This window comes from Perca flavescens, chromosome 10 (assembly GCF_004354835.1).
Source record: "Perca flavescens isolate YP-PL-M2 chromosome 10, PFLA_1.0, whole genome shotgun sequence".
NCBI lineage: Eukaryota > Metazoa > Chordata > Actinopteri > Perciformes > Percidae > Perca > Perca flavescens.
Genome location: NC_041340.1, coordinates 11,863,103 through 11,889,356, shown reverse-complemented (window position 1 = coordinate 11,889,356; position 26,254 = coordinate 11,863,103). Strand labels below are relative to the sequence as shown.

The 26,254-nt window shown below is 40.5% G+C and overlaps 3 protein-coding genes across 3 annotated transcripts; 1 reads left to right on the top strand and 2 right to left on the bottom strand.

Annotated features, from left to right (window-relative positions):
• Positions 1 to 1,598: 1,598 nt before the first annotated feature.
• On the top strand, positions 1,599 to 13,549 carry LOC114563169 (kin of IRRE-like protein 2). The gene is made up of 6 exons (XM_028589991.1): positions 1,599 to 1,669; positions 1,894 to 2,238; positions 2,324 to 2,662; positions 10,060 to 10,176; positions 10,926 to 10,972; positions 13,171 to 13,549. Exons 1-6 carry the CDS (start codon positions 1,627 to 1,629, stop codon positions 13,294 to 13,296), a joined length of 1,017 nt encoding a protein of 338 aa, XP_028445792.1. The 5' UTR covers positions 1,599 to 1,626; the 3' UTR covers positions 13,297 to 13,549.
• Positions 13,550 to 17,612: 4,063 nt separating this feature from the next.
• Positions 17,613 to 19,510, bottom strand: LOC114563368 (uncharacterized). The gene is made up of 6 exons (XM_028590223.1): positions 19,468 to 19,510; positions 18,980 to 19,306; positions 18,491 to 18,847; positions 18,286 to 18,402; positions 17,857 to 17,918; positions 17,613 to 17,753 (listed from the first exon to the last, which is right to left on the bottom strand). Exons 1-6 carry the CDS (start codon positions 19,508 to 19,510, stop codon positions 17,637 to 17,639), a joined length of 1,023 nt encoding a protein of 340 aa, XP_028446024.1. The 3' UTR covers positions 17,613 to 17,636.
• A 2,849-nt stretch (positions 19,511 to 22,359) lies between these two features.
• On the bottom strand, positions 22,360 to 25,974 carry LOC114563367 (signal-regulatory protein beta-2-like). The gene is made up of 6 exons (XM_028590222.1): positions 25,909 to 25,974; positions 25,433 to 25,762; positions 24,615 to 24,971; positions 24,403 to 24,531; positions 24,004 to 24,065; positions 22,360 to 23,899 (listed from the first exon to the last, which is right to left on the bottom strand). Exons 1-6 carry the CDS (start codon positions 25,949 to 25,951, stop codon positions 23,777 to 23,779), a joined length of 1,044 nt encoding a protein of 347 aa, XP_028446023.1. The 5' UTR covers positions 25,952 to 25,974; the 3' UTR covers positions 22,360 to 23,776.
• Between the last annotated feature and the right edge of the window lie 280 nt (positions 25,975 to 26,254).

Genomic DNA, 26,254 nt, shown 5'->3' with positions numbered 1-26,254 from the left:
GACCAAAGTTGATAGATTTCATCCCCTTGGGACCGAATGTATGTCTAAAACGTAATGGCAATCTGTCCAATAGTTGTTGAGATATTTCAACAAAGTAGTGGACTGACCGATATTGCTATCCTTAAAGCCACGCCGCTAACGTAGCTAAAAATACCAGCCCAGTCTGTGACTGACTGTGTGGAAATTGTGACCTGAATTTAGGCTATGGTGTATTATTTCAAAAGGCATCAACACTATATCACCAAGCTGTGTTCCACATTGCTACATTAAATTACATAAAGCATATGTCTGCACTCTGAAAATCTGTGCACTAGTGGTCTATTTCTTTTCTCCCTCTGCCACCATTTCTCACCTCTCAGAGAATTGCTTTAGTACTTGTGGTTTCATCTGTAGATGAGACTTACTGTAAGTGTTTGACTGCAAATGTCAAGTCAGACACATGTTAGCTAACAAACTAGGGGTTTGTATTTCATTTTGGCTTCAAAGATCAGAGATCTCTGCATAGTTCAAACAAAGGTGGTGGAAGTTTAGGTCGCCGTCCTGCTCAGGTCTTTTTGAACAAAAGTATATAAGTCCTGTTACCCTGATGGGAAGGTGGCTGGTAAAAAAAGAATAGATTAACAAATCGCAGCAGTAGTGGTGGAAGAAGTATTAAGGTCATTTACAAAGATAAAAAAAGCGATAGCACACTGTCAAAATACTGCATTACAAGTAAAAGTCATTATCAAATAGGACTTAAGTAAAAGTACGTAACTATTAGCAACAAAGGGTACTGTATTATTGGATCATTATTATAGATGCATTACCTGTAAATAATATAATGGCTGATCAAGCTGGATTTTAACTGCTAATTAGTAGTTTATTTTATATCAGAGCCCCAAATTTTTAAAGTGATCAAATGGTTTGTATTCAAAATCTTAATCTGTAAAGTAACTAGTAACTGTAGCTCTCACATAAATGTAGTGGAGTAGAGATATTAAGTAACATGCAGAGCAGAGCGTTACTCTAAATGTTAAACATGCATTTCTTCCAGGCGGCTTTGTGCTTTTTTTTTTTTTTTACCCTGAGCTCTCTAAACCCCATCACATTGGTTTGACTAAAAAAAAACACTCAAAACAAAACCTCAACATGAAGAATATGCATCGTCCATCAAATTATTGTTTAATGTAATCAGTTGAAATCATTATGAGTACTATAAATATCCTGTCTTTAGTTTTTAATTCATCCCATTGCTGTCTTTGCTATGATACTACTCTATGACTTTGTAGAAATAAATAATTAGTGTTATGCATATATAATACAGTATGAATACAAGCAAATGTCTCTGGTGTCTACAACCCCAGGCTATTTTCCGTTTGCTATTAGCATAAGAAAATCATAGAGAAACTAAAATATAGTTTTAATATACAGTTTTATCTGTTTTTATGTATGATTGTTTTACTAGTCTATCCATGTAAAACAACAAACTGTACATATTAGATTCACTGAAAATATGACAGGAAGTGCATTTTCTATGTTTCAGCCAATCAGTAAGATTTCCACTTTGTAGATCTTGATCACTTGTGACTAAATCTTCCATTTGAGTGGGAAGACATCAGTTGTGCAAGAGAAGAGCTCTGTACCACAATGATCGGAAGACTGGCTGCTTTGATTCTTCTAAGTACATTGTGTAAGTGGAACTTTAGTGTTCTACTTTAAGATGAGTACTACTGTCAAAAAGTTTGTTAATAACAATGTGTTAAAATATGAAAAAAATACAATTTTTGTATTGTATTTATTTATATTATTATTTTCCTTTTTTTGTATTTGTACTGTAAGTTATATTTGTGTTTGTCTTCTGTTACATTTTTCATAGTTTTTGTTCTTGTAACAGTTTTTGTCTCTTTTCTTTAGCCCTGATTCAAACTTCAGAATTGCCTCATCAGATCTCTTCGACTATGGTTGAACTTGGAGAAAACGTGTATCTGACATGTTCAGTCTCTGGGATTGAAGCCGGGTTGTTTTACTGGTATAAGCTGAATTTTGGACAAATGGTCCAAACAGTTGCAGCAGGAACTTTTGACAAAATAACACTTAAAGAACCATTTACCAACTCAAGATTCACAGTAACAACTGTGAATGGTCAGCATGTTCTCAACATCACAAATGTAAGCAAACAAGATGAAGCAACCTACTTGTGTCAAGCAGGATCGGCATACCAAATGGAATTTATTAACACCACACTTTTGGCTGTGAATGGTAAAGTATGTTCATTTCAGTAACCTTGTTTGCTGCTTTGTCGATACTAAAATATCCATTAACCGCCTTTTTGTGAATCACACAGATCATAAAAACCTGCAGAAATCTTTCTACGTGAAACAAAGTCCGGAGACTGAGTCGGTCCAGCCGGGCGACTCGGTGACTCTCCAGTGTTCCCTTCTCTCCAAGACAAAAGGAAACACAGATCAGTGTCCAGGTGAACACAGTGTGTACTGGTTCAGATCTGGATCAGGAGAATCTCATCCAGGCATCATTTACACTCACAGTGATGAAGGAGAGGAAAGAAGTTGTGTCTACAGTCTGTCCAAAACTATACAGAACTCCTCTGATACTGGGACTTACTACTGTGCTGTGGTGACGTGTGGAGAGATCCTGTTTGGTGAAGGAACTAAAGTGGAGACAAGTATGTTTTGAAATTATTATTTAAATCATAATGCATCAACTGATTATTATTCTGTTGCTTTCTAAGTATAGTGTTTGTAATAGGAAAGAGAAACAAGAACATTCTTCTGCCTGTAAAATGTATTTTAGGCCTTTTTTTTCTTCAGGCCTCTAAAAAATGATTCAGATTAGATCAGCTTGAAGTGCTCTCAGTTAGAAATACTGTTTGCATGTTTGATGGGTGGTGAGTTTCAAAGGGTCACAAACCACTGAATTGTTCATAGTATTTACAGGATACTTGTGGTGGACTTGTAATGGCAACACGCACTGTACATAGAGCTGTCCTTTGGTTGGGGTTTAGCTGCCTCCACCACTCTTCCTGTCTTTGTTTTTTCTGTGTGTGTGTTTGTTTTCTCTCCATTTCCTGCGGTACTTACTAAGTTAACTTTTTTGACCACCAGTCACTGTCGCAGGTGGATTTAAAAATCCACCTGCCACAGTGACTTTTTACCAGCCAGTTTGTTTTTGTTGCCTCATAAAGGTGAAAAACAGGACTTGCTGTGTCTCTATGATCTGTCACTGTCAGTGGCTTGTTGATCTTGACATTGTTAGTTAATTCCTATCCTGGCCTGGGACACACACACACACACACACACACACACACACACACACACACTCACTCACTCCTGGGCTGGGACACCTTCATACGGTTTGATAAAGTACTTATTGGACTGGAACTTATCATTGCACTTACAATAACGTAGCTGTCCTCAATTTAGCGTTTTTTCCTGCATCTACCGTGTGTGTGTGTGTGTGTGTGTGAGTGAGAGTGCGTGCGCGCGCCAGTCGCGGGGAGAACGGAGCAGCAGACCCACCCGCTGCAGAGAGCCGACAGGATTGAAACAGCGACTTTATAGTGAAAAATCGTTACAGCGTACATTGATGTAAATGTCTGAAATGTTTGGAATGGTCTTTCGCTGTATGTTTTGTTTGTAAATGTGAGATGTTCGAGTCACACATGTCTCATCTTCATAACAGAACAGGGTGTCCGCAGGGTTTTAAAAAGTATTAAAAGCTAGTAAATCAAATTAGTAAAAATTAAGGCCATTAAAAGGTATTAAAAGGTATTAATCGCCATTTTACGAGGTATTCATTTTTTTTGTTGCAAACTATAAGTTGTCCATTTGTTTTATTATGTCTATTTAAGTTGATCTTGTAAAGTTTGTGTGATATTATATCTTATCCCGCATCGGGTGATAGCCTATTTTAGCCTGCCAAGCCAGACCCACATCAAGATGTTGGGTCTGGGAACTCTAACCTGACTCCGCCAGATGGATTGCTTTGCATTTGCTCGGCATATCCATCTGGGAACTTTCCGTTGGAGAACTTTTGGGAAGGGGTGGAAATACTGGTTAGCTGATTGGATGAACCATCTGTCTATCACCTATGTTGGTGATAGACGGGCCAAATCAACCAATCAGATCCACGAAGCGTATGAAAATACAACCACAAGCCCGCCCCTGCTGCTGCAGGCAAAGCATAGCTCTTTAGCTCAGCATGCAAGCAACATGTCGGTAAAGGATATTTGCCGTTTGTGTAACGAGAATTTAGGAATAAAAGACACCATTTCAGGTTCCCGGACCATATTCCAAAAGAAGGATCCAAGAGAAAAAAAGCATTAGCGAGCGGCTAACAGAATTAGGACTACCGCTGTCTGAAAATACTGGTTAGCTGATTGGATAAACCATCTGTCTATCACCTCAACCCACCTCAAAACCAACGCTGATTGGCCCGGTCGTTTGGCGAACGGCTCCAAATTTTCTCTATCTCAAGATGCCAGACTGATCTGCGACTGGAAAACTGGAGCTCGCGAGATCAGGACGGTCTCACGAGGCTATGGGAACTCACCATTGGCAGGGCTCAATCTGAGGGGAGGGATAAACGGTTGTCTTTCAAATTCTCTCTGCGCTAGTTAATAGATTAAACTTTTGCCGTATCGGGTCGGCAAAACTCAGAACATGTCTTCCTTTTTTAAGAATGACTTCAGTGCCGTTCTTTGTTCTTTTCTCAAAGAAAAGCTTAACTCCAAGTCTTCCAGAGTCGCGGCCAAAGCTGATTCCAAAAACCGCTGTTCTCCAGCAGCAGCTCTGCTTTGTTTTCAAGTTGAACCGAGATCCTGAGTGGTGCATCACACAGATGAAGAGTATAGTGTAAACGTTCCTCCAGGGCAGGCAGTTGGCAGGTGGCATCTCAGCTGGTAAGAAAATATTGTATAGGGACAGTAGAAGTGGATAGGTTATTCAGATTGATTAATGACATGTTAGCGGTCTCAATGTGCAAGGTGGTTTTGTGCATTATCTTAACAGTGTGGAAGTGTCATTGCTTTTACGTAAATAATTTACAGTGGGGGAAATAAGTATTTGACCCCTTGCTGATTTTGCAGGTTTGCCCACTTACAAAGAATGCAAAAATCTACAATTTTAATCATATGTACATTCTAACAGTGAAAGACAGAATCCCAAAGAAAATTCCAGAAAATCACATCATATGAATTTATTAAAATTGATAACCATCTGATGAGGAAAAACAAGTATTTGACCCCCTGGACAAACAGCATGTTAATATTTTGTAGAAAAGCCATTATTGGCCAGCACAGATGTCAAACGGTTTTTATAGTTGGTGACAAGGTTTGTGCACATTTCGGCAGGGATGTTGGCCCACTCCTCCCTGCAGACAGCCTCCTAATCATTCAGGTTCGAGGTTGTCGCCTGGCAACTCAATTTTAAGCTCTCCTCCAAAGATTTTCAATCGGATTCAGGTCTGGAGACTGGCTAGGCCACTCCAGAACCTTGATGTGCTTCTTCTTCAGCCACTCTTTTGTTGCTTTGGCGGTGTGCTTAGGGTCGTTGTCGTGCTGAAACACCCATCCTCGACCCATCTTCAGCTCTCTCACTGAGGGAAGGAGATGTCGGTCCAGAATTCCCGATACATGGCCCCGTCCATCCTCCCCTCAATACGATGGAGTTGTCCCGTCCCCTTGGCTGAAAAGCACCCCCAAAGCATGATGTTGCCACCACCATGCTTGACGGTGGGGATGGTGTTCTTTGGGTTGTACTCGGTGTTCTTTGCCCTCCAAACACGACGAGTTGAGTTGAGGCCAAAAAGTTCTATTTTGGTCTCATCTGACCACATCACCTTCTTCCAGGCCTCTTCTGAGTCGTCCAGGTGGTGAATGGCGAACTTCATGCGGGCCTGTACATGTTTCTTCTTGAGCAGGGGGACCTTGCGTGCGCTGCAGGATTTCAATCCATGACGGGCGTAGTGTGTTACCAACCGTTTCTTTTGTAACTGTGGTCCCAGCTGCCTTCAGTTGATTCATCAGTTCCCCCCTTGTGGTTTTGGGATGATTCCTCACCGTTCGCATGATCAGGGACACCCCACGAGGCAAGATCTTGTGTGGAGGCCCAGACCGAGGGAGGTTGGCGGTGGTGTGGTGCTTCTTCCATTTCCTGATAACTGCACCGACAGTTGATCTTTTCTCTCCAAGTTGCTTTCCGATTCTCTTGTAGCCCATCCCAGCCTTGTGCAGATCAACAATCTTGTCCCTGATGTCCGTAGAAAGCTCTTTGGTCTTGCCCATGGTGGTGATGTTGGATGCTGGTTGTTTGGGTGTTGACAGGTGTCTTTTATACAGGTAACGAGGTGAGGCAGGTGTATTTGATGTAGATAATTGGTTTGGATTGGGGCTGTGTCTTAAGTGTGAGTGAACATTACTAGCTACGTTTTTCATGTTGGTTTAGGGGTTAGAAAGAGTGTGGGAAGAGTGGGGGAGAAAAAGCAATTCAATTGAAGCACTTCCCATGAGATCACAGGTTCACTTAGTTTTAAATGGTTATAATGGCATGCATGTCTGTATGTATGTCTGTCTGTTTTCTTGTATTTCACTTGCCTCATGGAATATTTTCTGTGTACTCATTTGCGTGTCTGTACAGAAGAAGGTTCACTTAGTTTTAAGTGGTTATAATGGCATCAGCGAATGCTTGTTTCTTTGAACTGCTTTAATTTATCATTTTATTTCATATATCAATTTCATTCTAAAGGTGAAATGAATGCAAGATGGGTTAGGGTTGCAAGATGTATCCAAAGTCAGTGAGTCTAATCTATTCTGTTGACTTTCCCTAACTGCGTTGTTCTATTGGCCAAGAGGGTCCATCCATCCATCTTCGTCCGCTTATCCGGTGTCGGGTCGCGGGGGGAGCAGCCCCAGCAGGGGACCCCAAACTTCCCTTTCCCGAGCAACATTAACCAGCTCCGACTGGGGGATCCCGAGGCGTTCCCAGGCCAACTTGGAGATATAATCCCTCCACCTAGTCCTGGGTCTTCCCCGAAGCCTCCTCCCAGCTGGACGTTCCTGGAACACCTCCCTAGGGAGGTGCCCAGGGGGCATCCTTACCAGATGCCCGAACCACCTCAACTGGCTCCTTTCGACGCAAAGGAGCAGCGGCTCTACTCCGAGCTCCTCACGGATGACTGAGCTTCTCACCCTATCTCTAAGGGAGACGCCAGCCACCCTCCTGAGGAAACCCATTTTGGCCGCTTGTACCCTGGATCTTGTTCTTTCGGTCATGACCCAGCCTTCATGACCATAGGTGAGGGTAGGAACGAAAACTGACCGGTAGATCGAGAGCTTTGCCTTCTGGCTCAGCTCTCTTTTTGTCACAATGGTGCGATAGATTGAATGTAATACCGCACCCGCTGCGCCGATTCGCCGACCAATCTCCCGCTCCATTGTCCCCTCACTTGCGAACAAAACCCCAAGGTACTTGAACTCCTTCACTTGGGGTAAGGACTCATTCCCTACCTGGAGAAGGCATTCCATTGGTTTCCTGCTGAGAACCATGGCCTCCGATTTAGAGGTGCTGATCCTCATCCCAACCGCTTCACACTCGGTTGCGAACCGATCCAGTGAGTGCTGAAGGTCAGAGGCCGATGATGCCATCAGGACCACATCATCTGCAAAGAGCAGCGATGAGATCCCCAGCCCACCAAACTGCAACCCCTCCCCACCCCGACTACGCCTCGATATCCTTTCCATAAAAATTACAAACAGGATTGGTGCCAAAGCGCAGCCCTGGCGGAGGCCAACCCTCACCTGAAACGAGTCCGACTTACTACCGAGAACCCGGACACAGCTCTCACTTTGGTCATACAGAGATTGGATGGCCCTGAGTAGAGACCCCCTAACCCCATACTCCCACAGTGGGGGACCTGGTCATACGCCTTCTCCAAATCCACAAAACACATGTAGACCGGTTGGGCATACTCCCAGGCTCCCTCCAGGATCCTTGCGAGAGTGAAGAGCTGGTCCGTTGTTCCACGACCAGGACGGAATCCGCATTGTTCCTCCTCAACCCAAGGTTCGACTATCGGCCGAACCCTCCTTTCCAGCACCTTGGAGTAGACTTTACCAGGGAGGCTGAGAAGTGTGATACCCCTGTAATTGGCACACACCCTCTGGTCCCCCTTTTTAAGTCTGCCACTCCTTTGGCACCGTCCCAGACTTCCACGCAATGTTGAAGAGGCGTGTCAACCAGGACAGCCCCTCCACACCCAGAGCCTTGAGCATTTCTGGACGGATCTCATCAATCCCCGGGGCTTTGCCACTGTGGAGTTGTTTGACTACATCAGTGACTTCCGCCTGGGAAATCGATGACAATCCCCCGTTATCCTCCAGCTCTGCCTCTAACATAGAGGAGTACGGTTCCAGAACCGAGACTGTGCGTAGAGGTAAGCCCCACCAGATCTAACCGGTAGCGCTCCACCTCCCGCACCAGTTCCGGCTCCTTCCCCCACAGAGAGGTGACGTTCCACGTCCCCAGAGCCAGCGTCTGCTGCCCGGGTCTGGTCCGTCGAGGCCCCTGACCTTCACTGCTACCCATGTGGCAGCGCACCCGACCCCTGCGGTTCCTCCCACAGGTGGTGGGCTGGAGAGATGGGAGCCACGTAGCTTGTTCGGGCTGTGCCCGGCCGGGCTCCGTGGCAAACCCGGCCACCAGGCGCTCGCCGACGAGCCTGCCGTCTGGGCCTGGCTCCAGACGTGGGCCCCGGGCTTCCTCCAGGGCAGGGTCACTCCATCTCTACCTTGTTTCTTCCATAGGGTTTTTGAACCATTCTTTGTCTGGCCCCTCACCTGAGACCACTTTGCTTTGGGAGACCCTACCAGGAGCACAAAGCTCCAGACAACACAGCCCTCAGGTTCACAGAGACACACAAACCTCTCCACCACGATAAGGTGATGGTTCACGGAGAAGTGGCCAAGAGGGTGTATTTTATAAATCTCAAACTCTGTTTAATGTTTAGAAAACGTATTGCCGTATAAACCTGCAACTCACAAGCGTGTTGGTTTTAAAAAATATTGAGAAGGTATTAAAAGGTATTGAATTTATCTCCAGGATTTCAGAAACAAGGAAATTAATTTGACCCGTTCTCATTCCCGCTTGGTCAGTGGCTGCACGTGGGACTGCTGGGATTGTCGCGAGTAATGAAAATGCAATAGGGGGCCCCGGCTGTCAATCAATGTATTCCAGTGATGCGGGCCCCTGATTGGCTACCTGTCAATGTGGCAAGTAGATTGACAGTGTTACCCGCCAATTGCAAAATTCACCCGCATTTGGCTGGTGGTTGGGTGTTAATTTCAGGCCCTGGTCGTTTAACTCAGATTGGACATATAGTCTAGCTAGCTGTCTGGATTTACCTTGCAGATATCTGAGGAGCAGTTAACCATAGTCCTCATAAATCAACTGAAGTTTAAAATTCCAACACAAAGAAAGCGTAAGGTAACGGACATCCGGCTGAAAAGAGTGAAATCTGGTGGAATTTCCGTCGGGAACGGAACAATCCCGGAAGTGAAACATCGTGGATATAGACTTTCCCTGCAATGAATGGATGATCCACTCTGCCTCCTGAGACAAAGCCACCCTTACATGGTTCCTGATACCATGAAATGTACAGAGTCTCATGGCAATCCATCCAACAGTTGTTGAGATGTTTCAGGCTGAACCAAAGTGGTGTAGGCCTATCAACGAACCAACAGACCGACATTACCATCTATAGAGCCTAGCTGCTAGTGTAGCTAAAAGTAACATTTGTCAATTGGACAATAAGTCATTGGTGCTGTGGAACAATTGGTTGGTTTTGCTTTCAGTTTTTTCCTGTTATAGAAAGAAATGTCTTGCAAACAAGTCCTCAAAAACCAAAATAAGTAGTTAAGTGAAGCTTATCAGTTTATCACTATCTGAATAAAAATGACTCTGTAGTGAATTACAACTGTAATTAATAATAACCACGTAAAAACAATTGCATAACATTTTTGTTAATAGTAATTACGTTTCTCTTTTGTGCATTTTCTTCTCATTCTAGGACAAGAACTGTGTCCATTCGTCATTGTGCTTGGAACGATGCTGGCTGGCTGTGTAATTGTGATTGCTGCTCTAATTATCTTCAGAAAGCAAAAGCCAATTTGTGAACATTGCAAAGGTGTGTTTGTGTGTGTGTTAGTGTTAGTGTTAGTTAACCAAGTCAGGTGCCAGCACTGATATGTTGTTTACAGCTGCATGTTTAAATAAGCATCTGGGTTACTACTATGTCCTTGTGTGTGTGTTTTTAAAGGTGCCCTGCCATACAAAACCGTTTTACTTGCATTTTTTTAAAGATGTTAGGTCCATTTATGTTATGTTGTGAAAATGAACTACTACCTCAGCTCTAGCCACTGAAAATAAATAAGCAGAGAAATCAGGCCAATTACAAAAGCTGGTCAGTCTGACATCATATTGCCTGAGCTCATTACTATTCATTAGCTTGCCCAGTTGGGCTGGGTAGAGGATTCTGACAGCCAGGCTCTCATTGGCTAGCTGTTAGCCAATCAGAGTCAAGCAGCTTAGGTCGTTGAATATTAATGAGAACTGGCAGAAATTGAGCTGAGTCTTCCTGTAGGCTTTCTATACCACGCTAGAATGGCTTGAAACAAGGTAACCAAGGCATTTTTTCCACAAAAAATGTTAGAGTCCATTGTAGAACTTCAGACATTACCACAAAGTAATGAAATACGTGTGGCAGGGCACCTTTAAGCTACACTCAGTAATGCAATGAAAGCCAGTAACATGTTGAATGTTTTGTGACCAGCTTGTTACTGGGTAGTTGGCGGTCCTGAGGAACATTAAAGTAAGAAGACAACAATCATTTTATTCCCAGTAATGTCTTTTTTTTAATTTTTTTATTATTAACAGGAGAAGCTTCCAATCATGCTCAATATGAGGATCAACCAGGAAATGTGGTAAATATAATTTTAATATCTAATGCATGACTAGAATTGAATCATAATAGCCTGTGTGGTTATCCTACACTGGATACATGTCATGGATGGCAAAGTGAATGCTGATTTACAGGATTAAAAACACACAGAACGTGGTCGGGTTCAGTGGTAGAGCAGGCGCACATGTACCAAGAGGTTTATGCCTTGACGCAGAGGTCCAGAGTTCGAATCCAACCTGTGACGATTTTCTGCAGGTCTGCACTCTCTCTCCCCTTTCTCACCTAGCTGTCCTGGCAAAAATTAAAGGAGGAAAAGCCCCAAAAATAATCTAAAAAACTCCCACATAGAACATGGTGAGCTGGGCAGCTCCCATTCATTTTTGTTTGAGAAGAAGAAACTATTATTCTTTACTTTCAGTCGTACAGTACAAGTAAAATTAAATCTCTGCAGCAACTTGGGGTTCAGCGTCTTGCTTGAGGCCACTTTGATATGTGGCTGGAGGAGCTGGGGATCGAACCACCAATCTTGTGGTTGAGGGCTAACCCACTCTACCTCTGAGCTACTATAAATAAATAAATGATCTCTGAGCTGGAAGGGGTACACAATTATTGTCCAGGAACTAATCACACCTAGCCTCTATTCAACAAGTCCCTTAAATCAAAGGACTAAATACGTTGGTGCATGGCCTTCAGAACGAGACATATATTTTCTGAACATCACAGTTTAGGAAATAACAAGGTTTTCTGATCTTGTGGTAAGGTTTAGTAAGGTGTGGTAAATTTAAGCCACTAAAACAACTTTGTTCGAGCTTGTTTGAGTTTAAATTAGTAGGCCTCCAAAGTTAAGGTCATAGGGGACCTTTGTTGTCATGATTGAAATTATAAACACATGGATAATATTATGGAACTTTCTTAGTTATCGTTAAAAAGACAATAACATTGACTGTTGGTTGGAAATGGGAAACGAACATCGTGATCTCTTTCGCCTGCAGACTGTAGCTCTTAAGGTGTAGTCACATATAGCCGACGGGCGACCGTTGACAGAAAACCCCGTCGATATGATCAGTCGCGTCCCCGAGGTCCAAAAAACTGCCACAGAACAGACCAAAAAGACGAGAGGAGACCAGACGTAATACATCTCTATAACAGCAGGCGGTGCTAATCTGTAATGTCGCCCAAGAAATGAAAACCGGCAGCTGATTGGACGAACGCGTCACATGGGTTTTTTTTCTCTGGAAATTCAGAGCCGGACTGTCATGGCGGCCGTTCAGAATACGATCTCATATTGTACTAAAATAGTTAACTGAAACATGTTTCTGAAAACATTTTAAGCGAGAAATAGGCCATGCAGTTGCTGAATCTGTCTTCATTTCAGCTCAACAAAGGTCAGTTTAAAAGATTTTGATCAGAGTCACCTCATTCTGCTCATCATTTCCGGGTAAGTCCCGACTTCCCTGCCGCCGACCGAACATGTCAGGTCGGCCAAAATGAACGGCGACAGCCCCCCAGACGGACGACGGCACGGGACACACCGAACAGATTTGAGTCACTGACGATAATCGGCCTGATGTGTTTTTTTGGGAGGGCAGTCTCTATCCATCAAATATTTGTTGTAAATTAATGTAAATTGTTGTAAATTGCTTGTTATTTAAAGATGTGTTCCTGGTTCAACAATTTGGTTAGAACATAAATCAGCAATCTTTGGATCCTTTACAGCACATTGGACACTGGGAATCACCAGAGGCCTCACGACACGATATCATCACGATACTTATGTCACAATATGATATTATTGCCATTTTAAAAATATTGCAATATTCTGCGATACATTGCAATTTAATACCTTTTTTCCAACTTCAAATTTTCCCAATTTAAAATTATTTACCCAAAAGGAAACTTTGTGTATTATGTGTATTATGTATGAAACTTTGTCAACATCTGTTATCTAAAAAGATACATTTGTCTGTTTGTTCAATTTTATTGCTGCAAAATGGGATTGCCAAGCGGACAAACTGACCAACACATATATCATAAAAGATCGATACTTGGCGTCTGTGTATCAATATAGTATTGCCATGGAAAATATTGCGTACTATGCTACATCGATTTTTCCCTCACCCCTAGTGGATGCCACAGCTTTTAATGGTTATATTAAATCCAGTTATTATTGGTTGTGGTAAAACAGCTTTAACATCTAACAATTTTAATTATCCTCTGTAGGATTTTGAATCGGCAGCACTGAACTACGTAGCACTGGATTTCCCCTCAAGAAATGCTAAAAGATGGAAGAACACCAGGGAGGTACCACAAGACTGTCTGTACTCTGGCACAGCAGACTTTCAGTGAAGTACTGTGACCAAATGATTTTCATGCAGCTTTGATTTGTGTTTAGGTGTATGAGATGAGAAGAGACATTTTTGCATTAATTATATTGTTAATAGTTTAATCAGTGAGATTTGTTAAGGATAGAGACAGCACTTATGCTTTGTGATGTTGCCTCGATGAACCAACATTTTTCATTATTATCATTATTCTTAATATTTTGTTTGTTTTATTATTGTTATTGCTTGTGAGGTTAATCTTGAATAACCACTCAAAATATGTGTACCATTAAAGAGAAAATCCATCTATGTTCTTCATATTGTGACTTTAGAGACTTTTTAGAGAATATTTACTCATAGTTTATTTTTGTTTGATAAAGACACCTGATGTTCAATTAGTAGGAGGGTCGGGCTTATGTTGGGTTAATATGCAAGGACAAAGAAGATCATCTGCCTGCTTTGAATGTTATCAGCCGATTGAATGGGTGTTATCAATTGTTATCACTACCATAGATATGAGGCAGTACGGCTCCCCTTTTTTTATTTATCCAGGTAAGTCGATTGAGAAAAATGTATCATTTGCAACGACAACCTGTTACATTCACACAGTTACACCTTCATACCTGGAAGCTGCCCAGTACAACCACAGTCTGATTGGCTGGCCACTGAGCAGCTCCTCTGGAGCGGTTGGGGGTTAAGGGCCTTGCTCAAGGGCACCTCAGTGGTGGTAATGAAGGAGGGACAAGCGTTTTTCATTCACTTTCCCCACCCAGATTTTTTCCTGTCGGTCTGGGGATTGAACCGGCGACCTCCCGGTCCCAAGCTCGCTTCTTAACCACTTCTAGTTGGATCGGTAGGCCGTTATCATCCATTGGTAAGCTGGGTCACCCATTCACATCAATATTCAACGTTTAGAGCAACTGCTTGACCTCTGCGCTGTAAGATTATGTAGTGAGAGCAACAATGGAAGTAGAATAAACAAACCATATAGAATAGGACATTACCACTCAAATCAACGTAGCAGGATGGTAAGAGTTGCGGACATTTTTATGTTTACCATTGCAAAATGCTAACATCTGTATACATTTCCGTATTAACCAACTTACGGAAAGTCGTGGACTCACTGTGTTGAGGTGTTGCAGTAACAGCCAAACAAGCAGTAAAGTAACATTATGAAGCAAAAAGAGCCAACAGCTGAAAAGGTCAAATTTGACAATTTAATGTTTAATCCACACACTAGTGTCACAGCATAGGAAAGAATCGCCAGATGAGTAACAGTTTGGAGAGGATTTTTTTCCTCCCTGCCTGTGGCTCTGGAGCTGCATCCGCTCTCCTACGGTAGATGCTAGATTGTACCCACCGAACGAGACCCTGAATGAACCAAGTTCAAGATAACTTTATTTATACCCAAAGGTAGATTTGGCTTACAGTGGGAAGTTGGGTGCGTCAGCGTCCTTTTTACAGACACACACACATACATACATACACACAATCGGCAGCAGACTGTTAGGACATAAAACGAAACAAAGGAGACATCATTGTACATAAAATACACTAAGTCAATGGTTCCGCAGGCACAATATAATAATAATAAAATAAACAAAATACAGCAGATCTGTATTGCTACTACTTATTTAATATACCTGGCATAGTACTACTTTCCTTTTGTTACCCGTGTATGTGGAAGGGTGTAGACATACTGCCCAAACAATTATTAACATCAGAGCGAATTTACGTACAGAGTTCTGTTAAGTAAGCCTGAGGTCAAATCTAATATCAAGGAAATAATGCACAAACATACATAATCAACAGGAGAGGAAAACAGGCGACCTTTTGCTTTGTCATCATGTCTAATGAGCAAGAACTTTGCGACCAACATGATAATTTCATATGGGAACCTTACTTTTCTAAGGTAAGCATTGGATTTAGTCAAAACTGGAGTGGACTAAGTCGGTAATATGGAGTTGTCTGGATACGGGAGGGATATAAATACTAAACCATTTAGATTTGCTCACAAAGTCAAGCAGAAAATCTTCACATTTCTCAAGGGAGACTTCAACGCACTGACGGGAACAAAGGGACAAGAGGGAGGGATAGAGGAAAAGATTATCAGGGTTCAACAGTTATATAGGTTCAGTTTTAAAAACAAACTAAACAACAAAAAATAAACAATTACTTAAAGGTCCAAGTTGTAATATATTTACTGTAATAAATCCCCAAATTACCCTAATGTGTCATCAGGAAAGGAAACACGCTAAGTTGAAATACTATCTTTTCTGACAAAAATTCTAATGCCAGTTTTTTCTCCTTTTGAAATTTACGTTCCATGACCAAATTTCTGTTTGTGTGTTTTGGCCTGTGTGTTGTTATCGACTGCCCAGTCTGACAGCCAGGATCGGGTTACTGCCATGCTAAACCTGCTAACGTTACCGGAGGACCAGGCAGCGGGCCACGGCTGTTTAGCCTGTTCAGCAGCTGTAGCCGACAACGATGAGTTATTTTAAGCCAAGAGAGGGGGCTGTAAATTGGGAAGAGAGGACCGTGAGCTTGCAGTGTGTTTAGCGATTGTTGCCGTAATTCTAAGCCAATAAAGTGTGTTCAGTCGGGTGGAGAGGACAGCAAGGTAGTGTTATTTTTAGCGGTTCCTACCGTAATTCTAAGACGAGGAAGTGTATCTTTCCGTTGGGTGGAGAGGATGGCGAGGTTGTTGTGTGTCTGTCAGTTGGGTACAGATTCCGTGTCTGTCAATATAGCCAGCATCTAACGTTAGCTACTCCGCTGTGCTGTGAAGTAATGTCTGGCTATGTGACACAAGCAGTTAGCAACATTGTTGTGGATACTCCTTCAGCGTGCTTTGGAGGAGGGTCTAGCAAAGTGAGACTATGGATGCTGCGGTCTCAGCCTGGCAACCTCCGTGAACTTTGAGTCTGGGGAGGAGGGGGCACGGGGGACGACTCTCTCCAGTATTTTGAATTTGTACTGCAGTAACTATTCTAAACACTAGCTGTCAGTATTACACAGTGCACCTTTAACCCTAGCTTGTGTAGAGATAATACACCATGGAAGTCCCCTTAAACCTGTAATTGATTGTTTTGGCCAACTGACTAATCTAACAGAGCATTAGCATGGTGAGTGTAAGTTTAGCATCCACTCTTTTTTACCAGCTGCGACAGTGGTGCTGGTATTGTTTTTCACCTTATGAGTGTGTGTGTGTCATCCAGTCAAGAAACCTTACAGGACATGTGCAATGGACAGTAGGTTAATTAGCTGCTGTTGGTTATTTACTAAAACGTAATATAGATGTGACTGAACCATACAGAAAATGGCCGAAGAGTATAAAATGCTCTACACAACTTTTCTTTTGTTTTTCACTCATGAAATTAGGGTTATTAAGTAGGGAGGATGTATGTAGGTCCCAAAAATAATATTAATTTGTTTTAGAAAGGAAACCATGATAACCTAATTTTAAGATAAGCATTCAATCTGGTTCATGTTTCAAAGGGCAACAGAGTTTTTGTAGCAATTTTGTCAAGTTTTATCTTTTAAACAGACATCAGGATCATGATAATACTTTGCTTTCTCGTTCTACATTGTCTATATTGTAGTCTGCCAAATGCTGCCATTTTCAAATACGTTTTTTTATTTTGCCAAAATGAATGTGTTAGTTTTTTAGCAGATTTCTCCTTGAAGTCCTCATATTATGCTCATTTACAGGTTCATTATTGTATTTAGAGGTTATACCAGAATATTTTTGTTGTACTGCACATTGCTGCAGCTCCTCTTTTCACCCTGTGTGTTGAGCTCTCTGTTTTAGCTACCGAGTGAGGCATCTCACTGCTGTTCCATCTTTGTTTGGAGTCGCACATGCGCAATACCTAGGTAAGCACTGTGAGCTGGTCAGTTGCAGAGTATGAGGGCGTGCCACGCTAGCAGCTAGGCGAGCATTATAACGTGTGTTACAAAGTGACGCACGTTTTTCAGGGAAGTAAAGGCTGGACTACAATAGAGCTGTTTGGAGCAGTTTGTGAACAGTGTTTTCTCTGGAAGATGGTAACTCCCTTTGGGGTGGACTTTGAGCTTTTTCACTTTTTAAACCTATAACGTGTGCATAAATTTACAAATATATTCAGATTAAGACAATGAGCATTTGTCAAAGAGTAAATTTTATGTTAACACATTTAAAAGCCTGCAATGTGATTATATGTATGAAATGCAACACTTTGATATTACTAATATTGTCAATAATAAAGCAATTGAGCTGGCTTAATATTTAGGGTGAGATGGTAGAACAACAAAAAACAAATGTGAGCACATAATCTAACATGATGTAAGGTTCAGAGCCAATGCTCAAAATTATAAACAGTATCAGCATTTAACTTGAGAGTACACACTGTCCTCAGCCAACTCTCTCTTGTTTCTTCCTCTCGTTTTTTTCCCGGAGAAATTCAGCGCAGCGTAGTTCAATCTGTCGTCATCTCCAGTCTGTGCAGAATATAAAATAGTTAAGGTTATGTATATATACTGTATATGGTGATATAAATATACAATATTTTAATGGAATAATTAATTTGGTATCATCACGTACTGTATCATGTACTGGTTGGCGCAAGTTGTCATGTCGTTCTTCTAAATTAGCACTTTCAGTTCCTAAATGAAATAAATAAAATAAATCATACTATTAAATATTTAAGAAATACATTAACTTAATCCAGTACGAGTATAATATAATAACATAAAAACCCTAAGGGTAAAAAATTACTTTAATTATTTGAATAAAATATAACTAGAGGCTGAGTTTAATGATGTACACAAATAAACAATAAGCCCGATGGAAACTTACATATTTTTCTTTAGAAAAAGTGCTGGCATTGTTCATGGCAAACTCCATTTGACCCTAACCTCTATTGTCAAATCTTGTACATAAAATGCACAAGTAAATGTAACATACGATCAACATGTTTAAAATGTAACAGAAGAATTTGAGTTAATTTATTTATACTCTTACAAGACTTACCTTTATATTGTTCATGTACTTTTCGGTTACAGATGAGGACAACATTTCCAACAACAGAAATGACCAAGCAGACTATTAACATCCCCATTGCAGCAAATTCGGAATGTGTTCTTTGCACTAGAAAAGGAAAAAAACCAAAAATGTCAATCCTGATGTAATTAACATATTTTGAGGATTACTTCCATTACTAAATGCCAGGTCATACCAATTTCTACTTTAGTTCCATTTCCAAATAATATCTCCCCACATGTGGCCACAGCACAGTAGTAAGTCCCAGAATTAGAGGAGCTGACGTTTTTAGAGAAGCGATAAACACAACTCTTCTGAGTGTCAGATCTCTTGTCACATTCATTATGTCTTCTTCCATCAGTGTAGATGATGTCTGGATGAGCTTTATCTGATCCGGCTCTGAACCAGAACACACTGTCATCTCCTGGACACATCTTGTTCCCAGAGTCGGAGAGGATTGAACACTGGAGAGTCACAGAGTCTCCTGGATGGACTGGATCAGATACTGTTGGCTGCTGAACAACAGTATAGTTTGATGTCCTCTGAGTGTTTCCTGTGTAATACAAAAGTGTGTTAAAAGTTTGGGATCTCTTTTGAAAGCTTAAGAAGCATTGAGGTACAGTATATCTCAAATATAAATCCAACATGCTTGATGACACTTTATAAAAGTAGATCACATTATTACCTTTTACTAACAAATATGTCCCACTCCACTGATTATCATTCCACTCCATTACAGCACAGTGATACATTCCCTCATCTTCTTTGGTTGTCCTCAGAATGGTCAGGTTGCTAACATTCTTCTCATAATGTACCTCCAATCGTGATTCAGAAACATCTGGTCCATACTGAGGTTGTGTAGATTTCCACAGTGTCACAATAGGTTTCAGAGTTTCCCCGGCACTCTGCTTGTACCAGTGAAGTTTTTTGCTGCTCAACTCTTTATTAGAGAAAACGCATGTGAAGGTGGCACGTTCACCAAGATGAACTGTGGTCACTGGAGTCAGCATATCTAGATTAAATTAAAATGTCAAAAACATTAAATAGTAAATGATAAGTGTAGTAAAGATATAAAAAAACGTAAAGTGTTCATAAAAGCACAATACTGTACATAGATTGCATGTAGATACAGATGAATTATAAAATATTCAGTTATTATTGTATAGCACTTACATCCCTGGTGAAGGAGAAGCAGTGTAACCCACAACAGGATCATCATCATCTTGACATTGTGTCTTGTGTGGAGACTTGTTGGTTATTTTATGAGTGAAGGAGGTGAGATGAACCTGATAGGTCAGTTCATCAAATGCATCTTGTGTCTGATTGGCTATAACAGACATAAGATCAAACTGGATTTCCTGCCACACTGGCTTTGACCTTGTCTGTGTGAAGTGTAATACCTCGCATTCTCATCAACTATTTGAGGTTAATAAAAATGCCAGTTTTTTTTATTTAACATTCAACATTATTTTGCATTTTATTTCTGTAAGGCATAGTCACTCAGCCTTTTGAATCTGAAACGATAATTTTCCTTTCCTTTAGTGTTAATAAAATGTACTATTATGTATGGTGCACTAACAGCACTAACATGGTTGCTATTGCTGCTTGTGGTACCAAGTGCTTCTTCTGTTTTTTTCTGAATCAACTTTGACTTTGACTGTTGCAAGACATATTTAAAGTTATTTTCTTGGTATCCTCTGTTGCATCTCTATTAAGCATCAGCTCCAAGATTGACCATGTATGATTGTATGATGTATGATGTATGATTCTTACTGGCATGCTGTTTATATATATTGTGGCTGTATGCCAACTGCATGTACACCCTTTAAAAACGTAGTCACTCGTGGATACCACTGCCTACCTATACAGTACATGCCAATATATACCAATTCTTGCTAATATGTTCCGCTATTGCTGCATTCTTTTTAATGGCCAGCAAGGAGCAACTCCAAAAAAGCCTGCCCGTGGTGGCGCCCTCCAGTGACCGAAGTAATTATGATGGGAGCAAAGCAACAAGACGTGAGGTGACGAAGTGAAGCGTGCCCAATTCTGCATAAGGTATGTTGGGGAAGTGATAACAGGAATTTCACCTAGGAGACCGGGGTTTAATTCCTGTGAACAGTAAATTTTTTTACTTTCCAGAAAAAAGGAAACTTTGTCACGTTCTACGTAAAGTGCATAACCTGAAGTAAAGTAATGTAATAAATGTCAATGATTTAACCCAAAACATGATTTTTTTTGTGCCTTAACCCAACCACAACTCACGCTGATGACGCATTCAAAAGCCGTTATGTTCTGTGGTTAAGGATGGAAAGCGCTCCTGTCAGTCGTATTTCCTGTTGCCTCTAGGGGCGCTTATTTATGAAACGCTCCTATGGGTCGTTATAGAGGGTAGGAATAAACAACCTATATTGATGTGTGCTTTGAAGGACTTTGTTCAAAAAGAAGTATGATTGTATACAGTAGAAATCTACGAGAAAATGACCCTACTTTTCACTTGATTTATTACCTTAGTAAACATTTTCCTAATGAGTTTATGGTTTTAATCTCTAATTTGAAGTCTTAAAAAATGCATGATGCCCATTTTGTAAATTATCATTCCCATTTAAAAGTAAAATATGCAATATAGCAGTGTATGTTTTAGGGCGTGGCTACTTTGTGATTGACAAGTCGCTACGGTGTCCTTGGGTTCCCAGCCAGATCCACCCCTTGCTCCTCCTCAGCTCCACCCTCTCGTCCAAATATGGCCGCTTCTGGCTCCAAAAACAAGATGGTGACGGCAAAAATGCTAAACTCACAACATGACATCATGACTTTGCGTAAACATACACGTTGACTTTCTTATGCCAAGTGGCGTGTTATCTGTACGCATTTTGAGCTATCCGCGTGTATGTCTATGCTGTATACAGCGGGCGTAAACATACATGCCAAGTGGCGTGTTATCGCCATCTTGCCATGTTATCGGGAGAACGTGTTATCGCGCTAAGCTATGGTTGAGTTTAGGAAAAGAAGAACCAGTTGGGTTTAGGAAAAGAAAAACGGGGTTGCCTTTAGTAAAAGAAGAAAGCGACGGTTGAGTTTTAGGAAAAGAAGAACGGGGTTGGGTTTACACCAACAACAGAGCGAGGAAACGCCACATGCGGGACGCAATCCCCACTCTCCTGGGTGAAAGTCCTGTGTCCTTTCATACTACTTCCTATGCCGTTAATTCACATGCAAAACGCAAGGTAATGTAAGTCAATGGAGGCCAAACGGCGTTGATAAACACACTAAAAAGTGAGTATGCGTCTTTATAACACACCAATAATGGCATACAAGGCTTAAAAAACAGTAGTCCACAAACCAATGGGTGACCTCACGGTGGTCACGTCCACTTCTTTTATATAGTCGATGCTGTAAAAACAAAGTTTGACACTGCCATCCATAGAACTATGCCACTACTGAGGGCTTTTTTATTTATTTTTTGTGGCAGTACAACGTCCAGCCAAAGTAGCGCTCTGACAGTTTGGTACTTTGCTAACCTTGAAATTTGCATTTCCTGGCTGTGTAGTACTTCAGTGCAGAGTGCCCAGGCCAGAGGAGAGACAGAAACAGTTGATTTAAATGAGTTGGTGCAAAACAAGTTGTCGGTATTTTTGGTGGACACTGAGTCTCAGACGTTGCACCGAAAAGACATCTCAGAATCCGGTCTGATTCTTGTGCAACAGTATCTCATATTTAGATTAAAGTCTTCTTCCTCTGTTCATTAAAATCAGTTCAGGAATCTGACGGCAGCATGACAGATGTATGTTTTCAACGCATGCATGTACAACCTCACATAGCTGCTGGCATGGCTGTAGGTAGTCTTGTTTTTTTCAGTAAGAAGGGATATCTGTCATTGCAGGAGCAGTGATGTAGCATTTATGATTTAGTGTAACAGCAGTGGGACATACTGTATTTGCATGAATTGGTAAAATTTAAATAACTTGTTTGGTCCTGAAATTCAGAAAAACAAGAATCTTTATGAACATCATATAGTTTATTGAATGGATGAGAGAGAGAAGGGGTAATATGCTATACATTAGACCAGTGTGACAGGAAATGAACTTTGACTGTTATTCTGTGTTAACCAATCAGATGCATTTGATGACTGACTCACAGGATAATCTCAACTTTACTCACTGAAATACCAAGTTTCCTATCAAGATACAGTGTCAAGATGATTGGGTTCTGTGTTACATTGCTTCTCCAAGGATATGAGTGTGCTATTGAATCTATTGAAATATTTTCTCATGTTATATTTGCACTCAAACTAGATGTGTGATAGTTCACGTATTGACCTTGTTGCTTCTTTATACACTATTGTCATTTATTATTTCAGTAACCACAGTTCAACTTGGTAAACCTGCAACCTTCACGTGTTTTACCTGATAATTACTTCAACGATAGACACCTGTGGTACAAGCAGAGTGCTGGGGAGATTCTGAAATTAATTGTGAAACTGCAGAAACATGTAAACTAGAGTGTATGGACCAGAGGTTTCTGCCTTGAGATTGGATGTAAAAGTTTAAAAGTAACAGCAATCTGACAATTTTAAGACAATTTAAGAAGATGATGGAATGTATCATTGTGCACTCATAGAGTGGATTGAGATTACTTGGAGCAGCACCTATTTGTCATTAAAAGGTAATATGTGATCTGTTATTTAAAATCTTTTGGAATCACTTACGGTGTTAAAGTTTAAGAAAACCAACTTGACTTTGTGTCACCAAGAATTTTTGGAGAGGATTTCTAAATTCATTATACAATATACAATACATTTCAAATATCCAATTAGAATGTTGTGTAAGGTATATGACTGTTTTGTCAATGTGGAGGTTAAGTATCTAAATTTCCTGGAAAATGTATTTGTTAATATTTCTGCAAAGTATTACATCAAATCCATGTTACATTTGAACTATTCTTAAAACCTTTTTAATATTTTAAAATTTGTGGAGATCGTAAACTTTTAACAGTTTTGTTTGATGCAGGAAACACTCGAGGACTTTAAACTATACTGTTGTGCAGTGGCCAAAAGTATCAGATCCAGTCCATCCAGGAGATTCAATGACTCTAGTGATTAACATTTATGTGTAATAAATGTGTATAGAGCCAGCATATTTTCACATTAAAATGGGTGTATCAAGGTGTTATTTCAACCAAATCAGTGTGGTAATTGTTGGAACAGTGGGTTTGGCGATAGTAATTTCAGGGCTGTTTCATGTTAAAAAGGATCTTACTCTTCAAAGGTTAACATTTCTAATAAAAAAAAAATGACAACGCATTCAGACACATAACATGATGCACGGATCAAATAATGGTAAATGCTATGATTTTGACTCTTGGTATAAAACACCTAACACTCAAAAATGTTAGAGGGGAACACACAAGGTTTAAAATGATCCTCATTGTAAGAGGTCAGCACTCTAAACCAACCTTTACAATTGTATAGACACATACACATTCAGCATTTAACTTGAGAGTACACACTTTCTTCAGTTCTCAACTCTGTCTTCTTCCTTCCTCTTGTAGTTTTTTTTCCAGAGAAATGCAACGCAGCGTAGTTCAGATCAAGTCCATCTTCAGGCTGTGCAGCAAATAAAAGGCTGATTGTATTAATGTTGTTAAATGATGCTGTGAGTAATTATGTTCATGAAATACCAAAAAATTTAATTTGGTATCGTTACTTACAATATCCTGTACTGATTGTCTTGAGTTGTCATGTCTTGCTTGGGAAGAGGCGTTTTCTATTCCTAATGATAAAAGAAAACAGAAATCTTATATACTGAATCTAAGTTTTCAATAAAGTTCCTCAGGTGGGCACAGGTTTTATTTAATAAAAATAAATGAATAAAATTGGAAACTATCCTTCATTAATGACATTGTGTACTGCAAAGGTAAAGCTAACACAAAACAAATGTTACAAATTCTGTAACACAAAATGTCTGCTGATACATAAATGTATTAATAATGTGAAAATAACTGACTTCTACTGAGATCTATAATTCTGTTACACATTCTACACTATATAAACTTTTTAAGTAGGACCATCGGCGAATTAAACTTTCTGACTCAGTCAACACAACTTACCTTTAAATTGGGAACATACTGGTGTTGAAGTTCGGTAACAGAAGAAAACAATGTTTCCAGTCATAGAAATGACCAAGCAGACTGTTGCTATCACCAGCGCAATAAATTCAACACTTGGTGGTGTTTGCTCTAGATAACAAAGTAAAAAACGTATCAGTGAAGATGTTAACATGTTTTGAATATCACCTCCAGTGTTGAACACAGAATCATACCGATTGGCAGTTTAGTTCCATCTCCAAATAATATCTCCCCACATGTGGCCACAGCACAGTAATAAGTCCCGTCATCAGAGGAGCTGACGTTCTTAGAGAAGCGATAAACACAACTCTTCTGAGTGTCAGATCTCTTGTCACATTCATTATGTCTTCCTCCATCAGTGTAGATGATGTCCGGATAAGATTTATTCAATCCAGCTCTGACCCAGAACACACGGTCATCTCCTGGACACCTCTTGTTCCCAGAGTCGGAGAGGACTGAACACTGGAGAGTCACAGAGTCTCCTGGACGGACTGGATCAGATGCTGTCGGCCACTGAACAACAGTGTAGTTTGATGTCTTCTGAGTGTTTCCTGCGTCATACAAAACTGTGTTAAAAGGCTTTCCAAGCACATTTTGAAGTAGAGTATATCTCAAATGTGACTTTAGTAGTTTGATACTCTCTGGAGCCCTTTTAGTCCAGTGCATGTGTTTTCAGAGTAAAATACGGTTGTTGAAACATTGATTGGACCTACGGGATATGAGGATGTGTTGGACAAAACACAGGAACATGTTTAGTGTTAAGTGGTTGAAAAGATCGTTTTGTCAAATAATTAAGACAACATATACACAGCAACAATCAGGTATTCACAAATATTTGGAAATAATTAGATGACCTGTTTCTGTATATTTAATTGGATTGACATTGGAAGTTTGTAGATTTTTTCAAAACTTGCTTGTGATCTTAGTTATTTTTCTTAAACATTACCACAGTGAAGGTTTGGATCAGTGTCTGAGGCATTTGCCAAACTCTATAAAAGTAGATCATAATTACCTTTTATTAACAAATATGTCCCACTCCATACAGGACTTGTATACAGCTCCGTGGATGCACAGTGATACATTCCCTCATCTTCTTGGATTGTCCTCAGGATGGTCAGGTTGCTAAAATTGTTATCATTTTTTATTTCCAATCTTGATTCAGAAAACTCTGGTGCATACTCAGGTTTTGTAGATTCACGCTTTGTCACAATTAATTTCAGAGATTCCCCGGCACTCTGCTTGTACCAGTTGAGCTGTGGCCGGCCAATCTTCTTATAATGGAGAGCACACGTGAAGGTTGCAGGTTCACCAAGTTGAACTGTTCTAACTGGAACTAGCGAATCTAAAATAAATGAAAACATACAATACATGAAAAAAATAAATGACAATTAGTGTATGATGTATAACATTTATCATGCAAAACCTCCATATGCTAGTTGGCATGCAAATTCTCAACTGAATACTTGCACAGAATAAAATAGCACTTACATCCTTGATGAAGAACAAGCAGTGTAACCCATAACAGGATCATCTTGACATTGTGTCTTGTTAGAATAATTGTTGGCATTTCAGTGAGAAAAGGAGTGATGTCACAGGGCCATGATAATGTATGTCACATGGTCAAATGCATCTGATTGGTTATCACAGAATAAATATTCAAAAGTGCACTTCCTGTCACATTGGTCTCATCCTGGCCTTTGAGAAGCATGTCACCTCCTCTCTCTCACTCACACACACACACACACACACACACACACAGTTTTTACTGGATACAATTGTGACAACAGTATTGGACAATAAATTCCTTGATAGTTATAATAAAAAAGGATGACAT

Bases quoted from the DNA above. Each gene is read 5' to 3' on its own strand.
- LOC114563169 (XM_028589991.1), top strand. From the start codon at position 1,627: ATGATCGGAAGACTGGCTGCTTTGATTCTTCTAAGTACATTGT. The intron at 1,670-1,893 runs GTAAGTGGAACT...TCTTTTCTTTAG, and splicing joins GATTCTTCTAAGTACATTGT to CCCTGATTCAAACTTCAGAA. The intron at 2,239-2,323 runs GTAAAGTATGTT...TGAATCACACAG, and splicing joins CACACTTTTGGCTGTGAATG to ATCATAAAAACCTGCAGAAA.
- LOC114563368 (XM_028590223.1), bottom strand. From the start codon at position 19,510: ATGATCCTGTTGTGGGTTACACTGCTTCTCCTTCACCAGGGAT. The intron at 17,919-18,285 runs GTAAGTCTTGTA...TATTTCATTTAG, and splicing joins AGTACATGAACAATATAAAG to GAACTGAAAGTGCTAATTTA. The intron at 17,754-17,856 runs GTACGTGATGAT...TATTCTGCACAG, and splicing joins GCCAACCAGTACATGATACA to ACTGGAGATGACGACAGATT.
- LOC114563367 (XM_028590222.1), bottom strand. From the start codon at position 25,951: ATGATCCTGTTATGGGTTACACTGCTTGTTCTTCATCAAGGAT. The intron at 25,763-25,908 runs GTAAGTGCTATT...CATTTATTTTAG, and splicing joins GCTTGTTCTTCATCAAGGAT to ATTCGCTAGTTCCAGTTAGA. The intron at 24,066-24,402 runs GTAAGTTGTGTT...TTTTATCATTAG, and splicing joins AGTATGTTCCCAATTTAAAG to GAATAGAAAACGCCTCTTCC.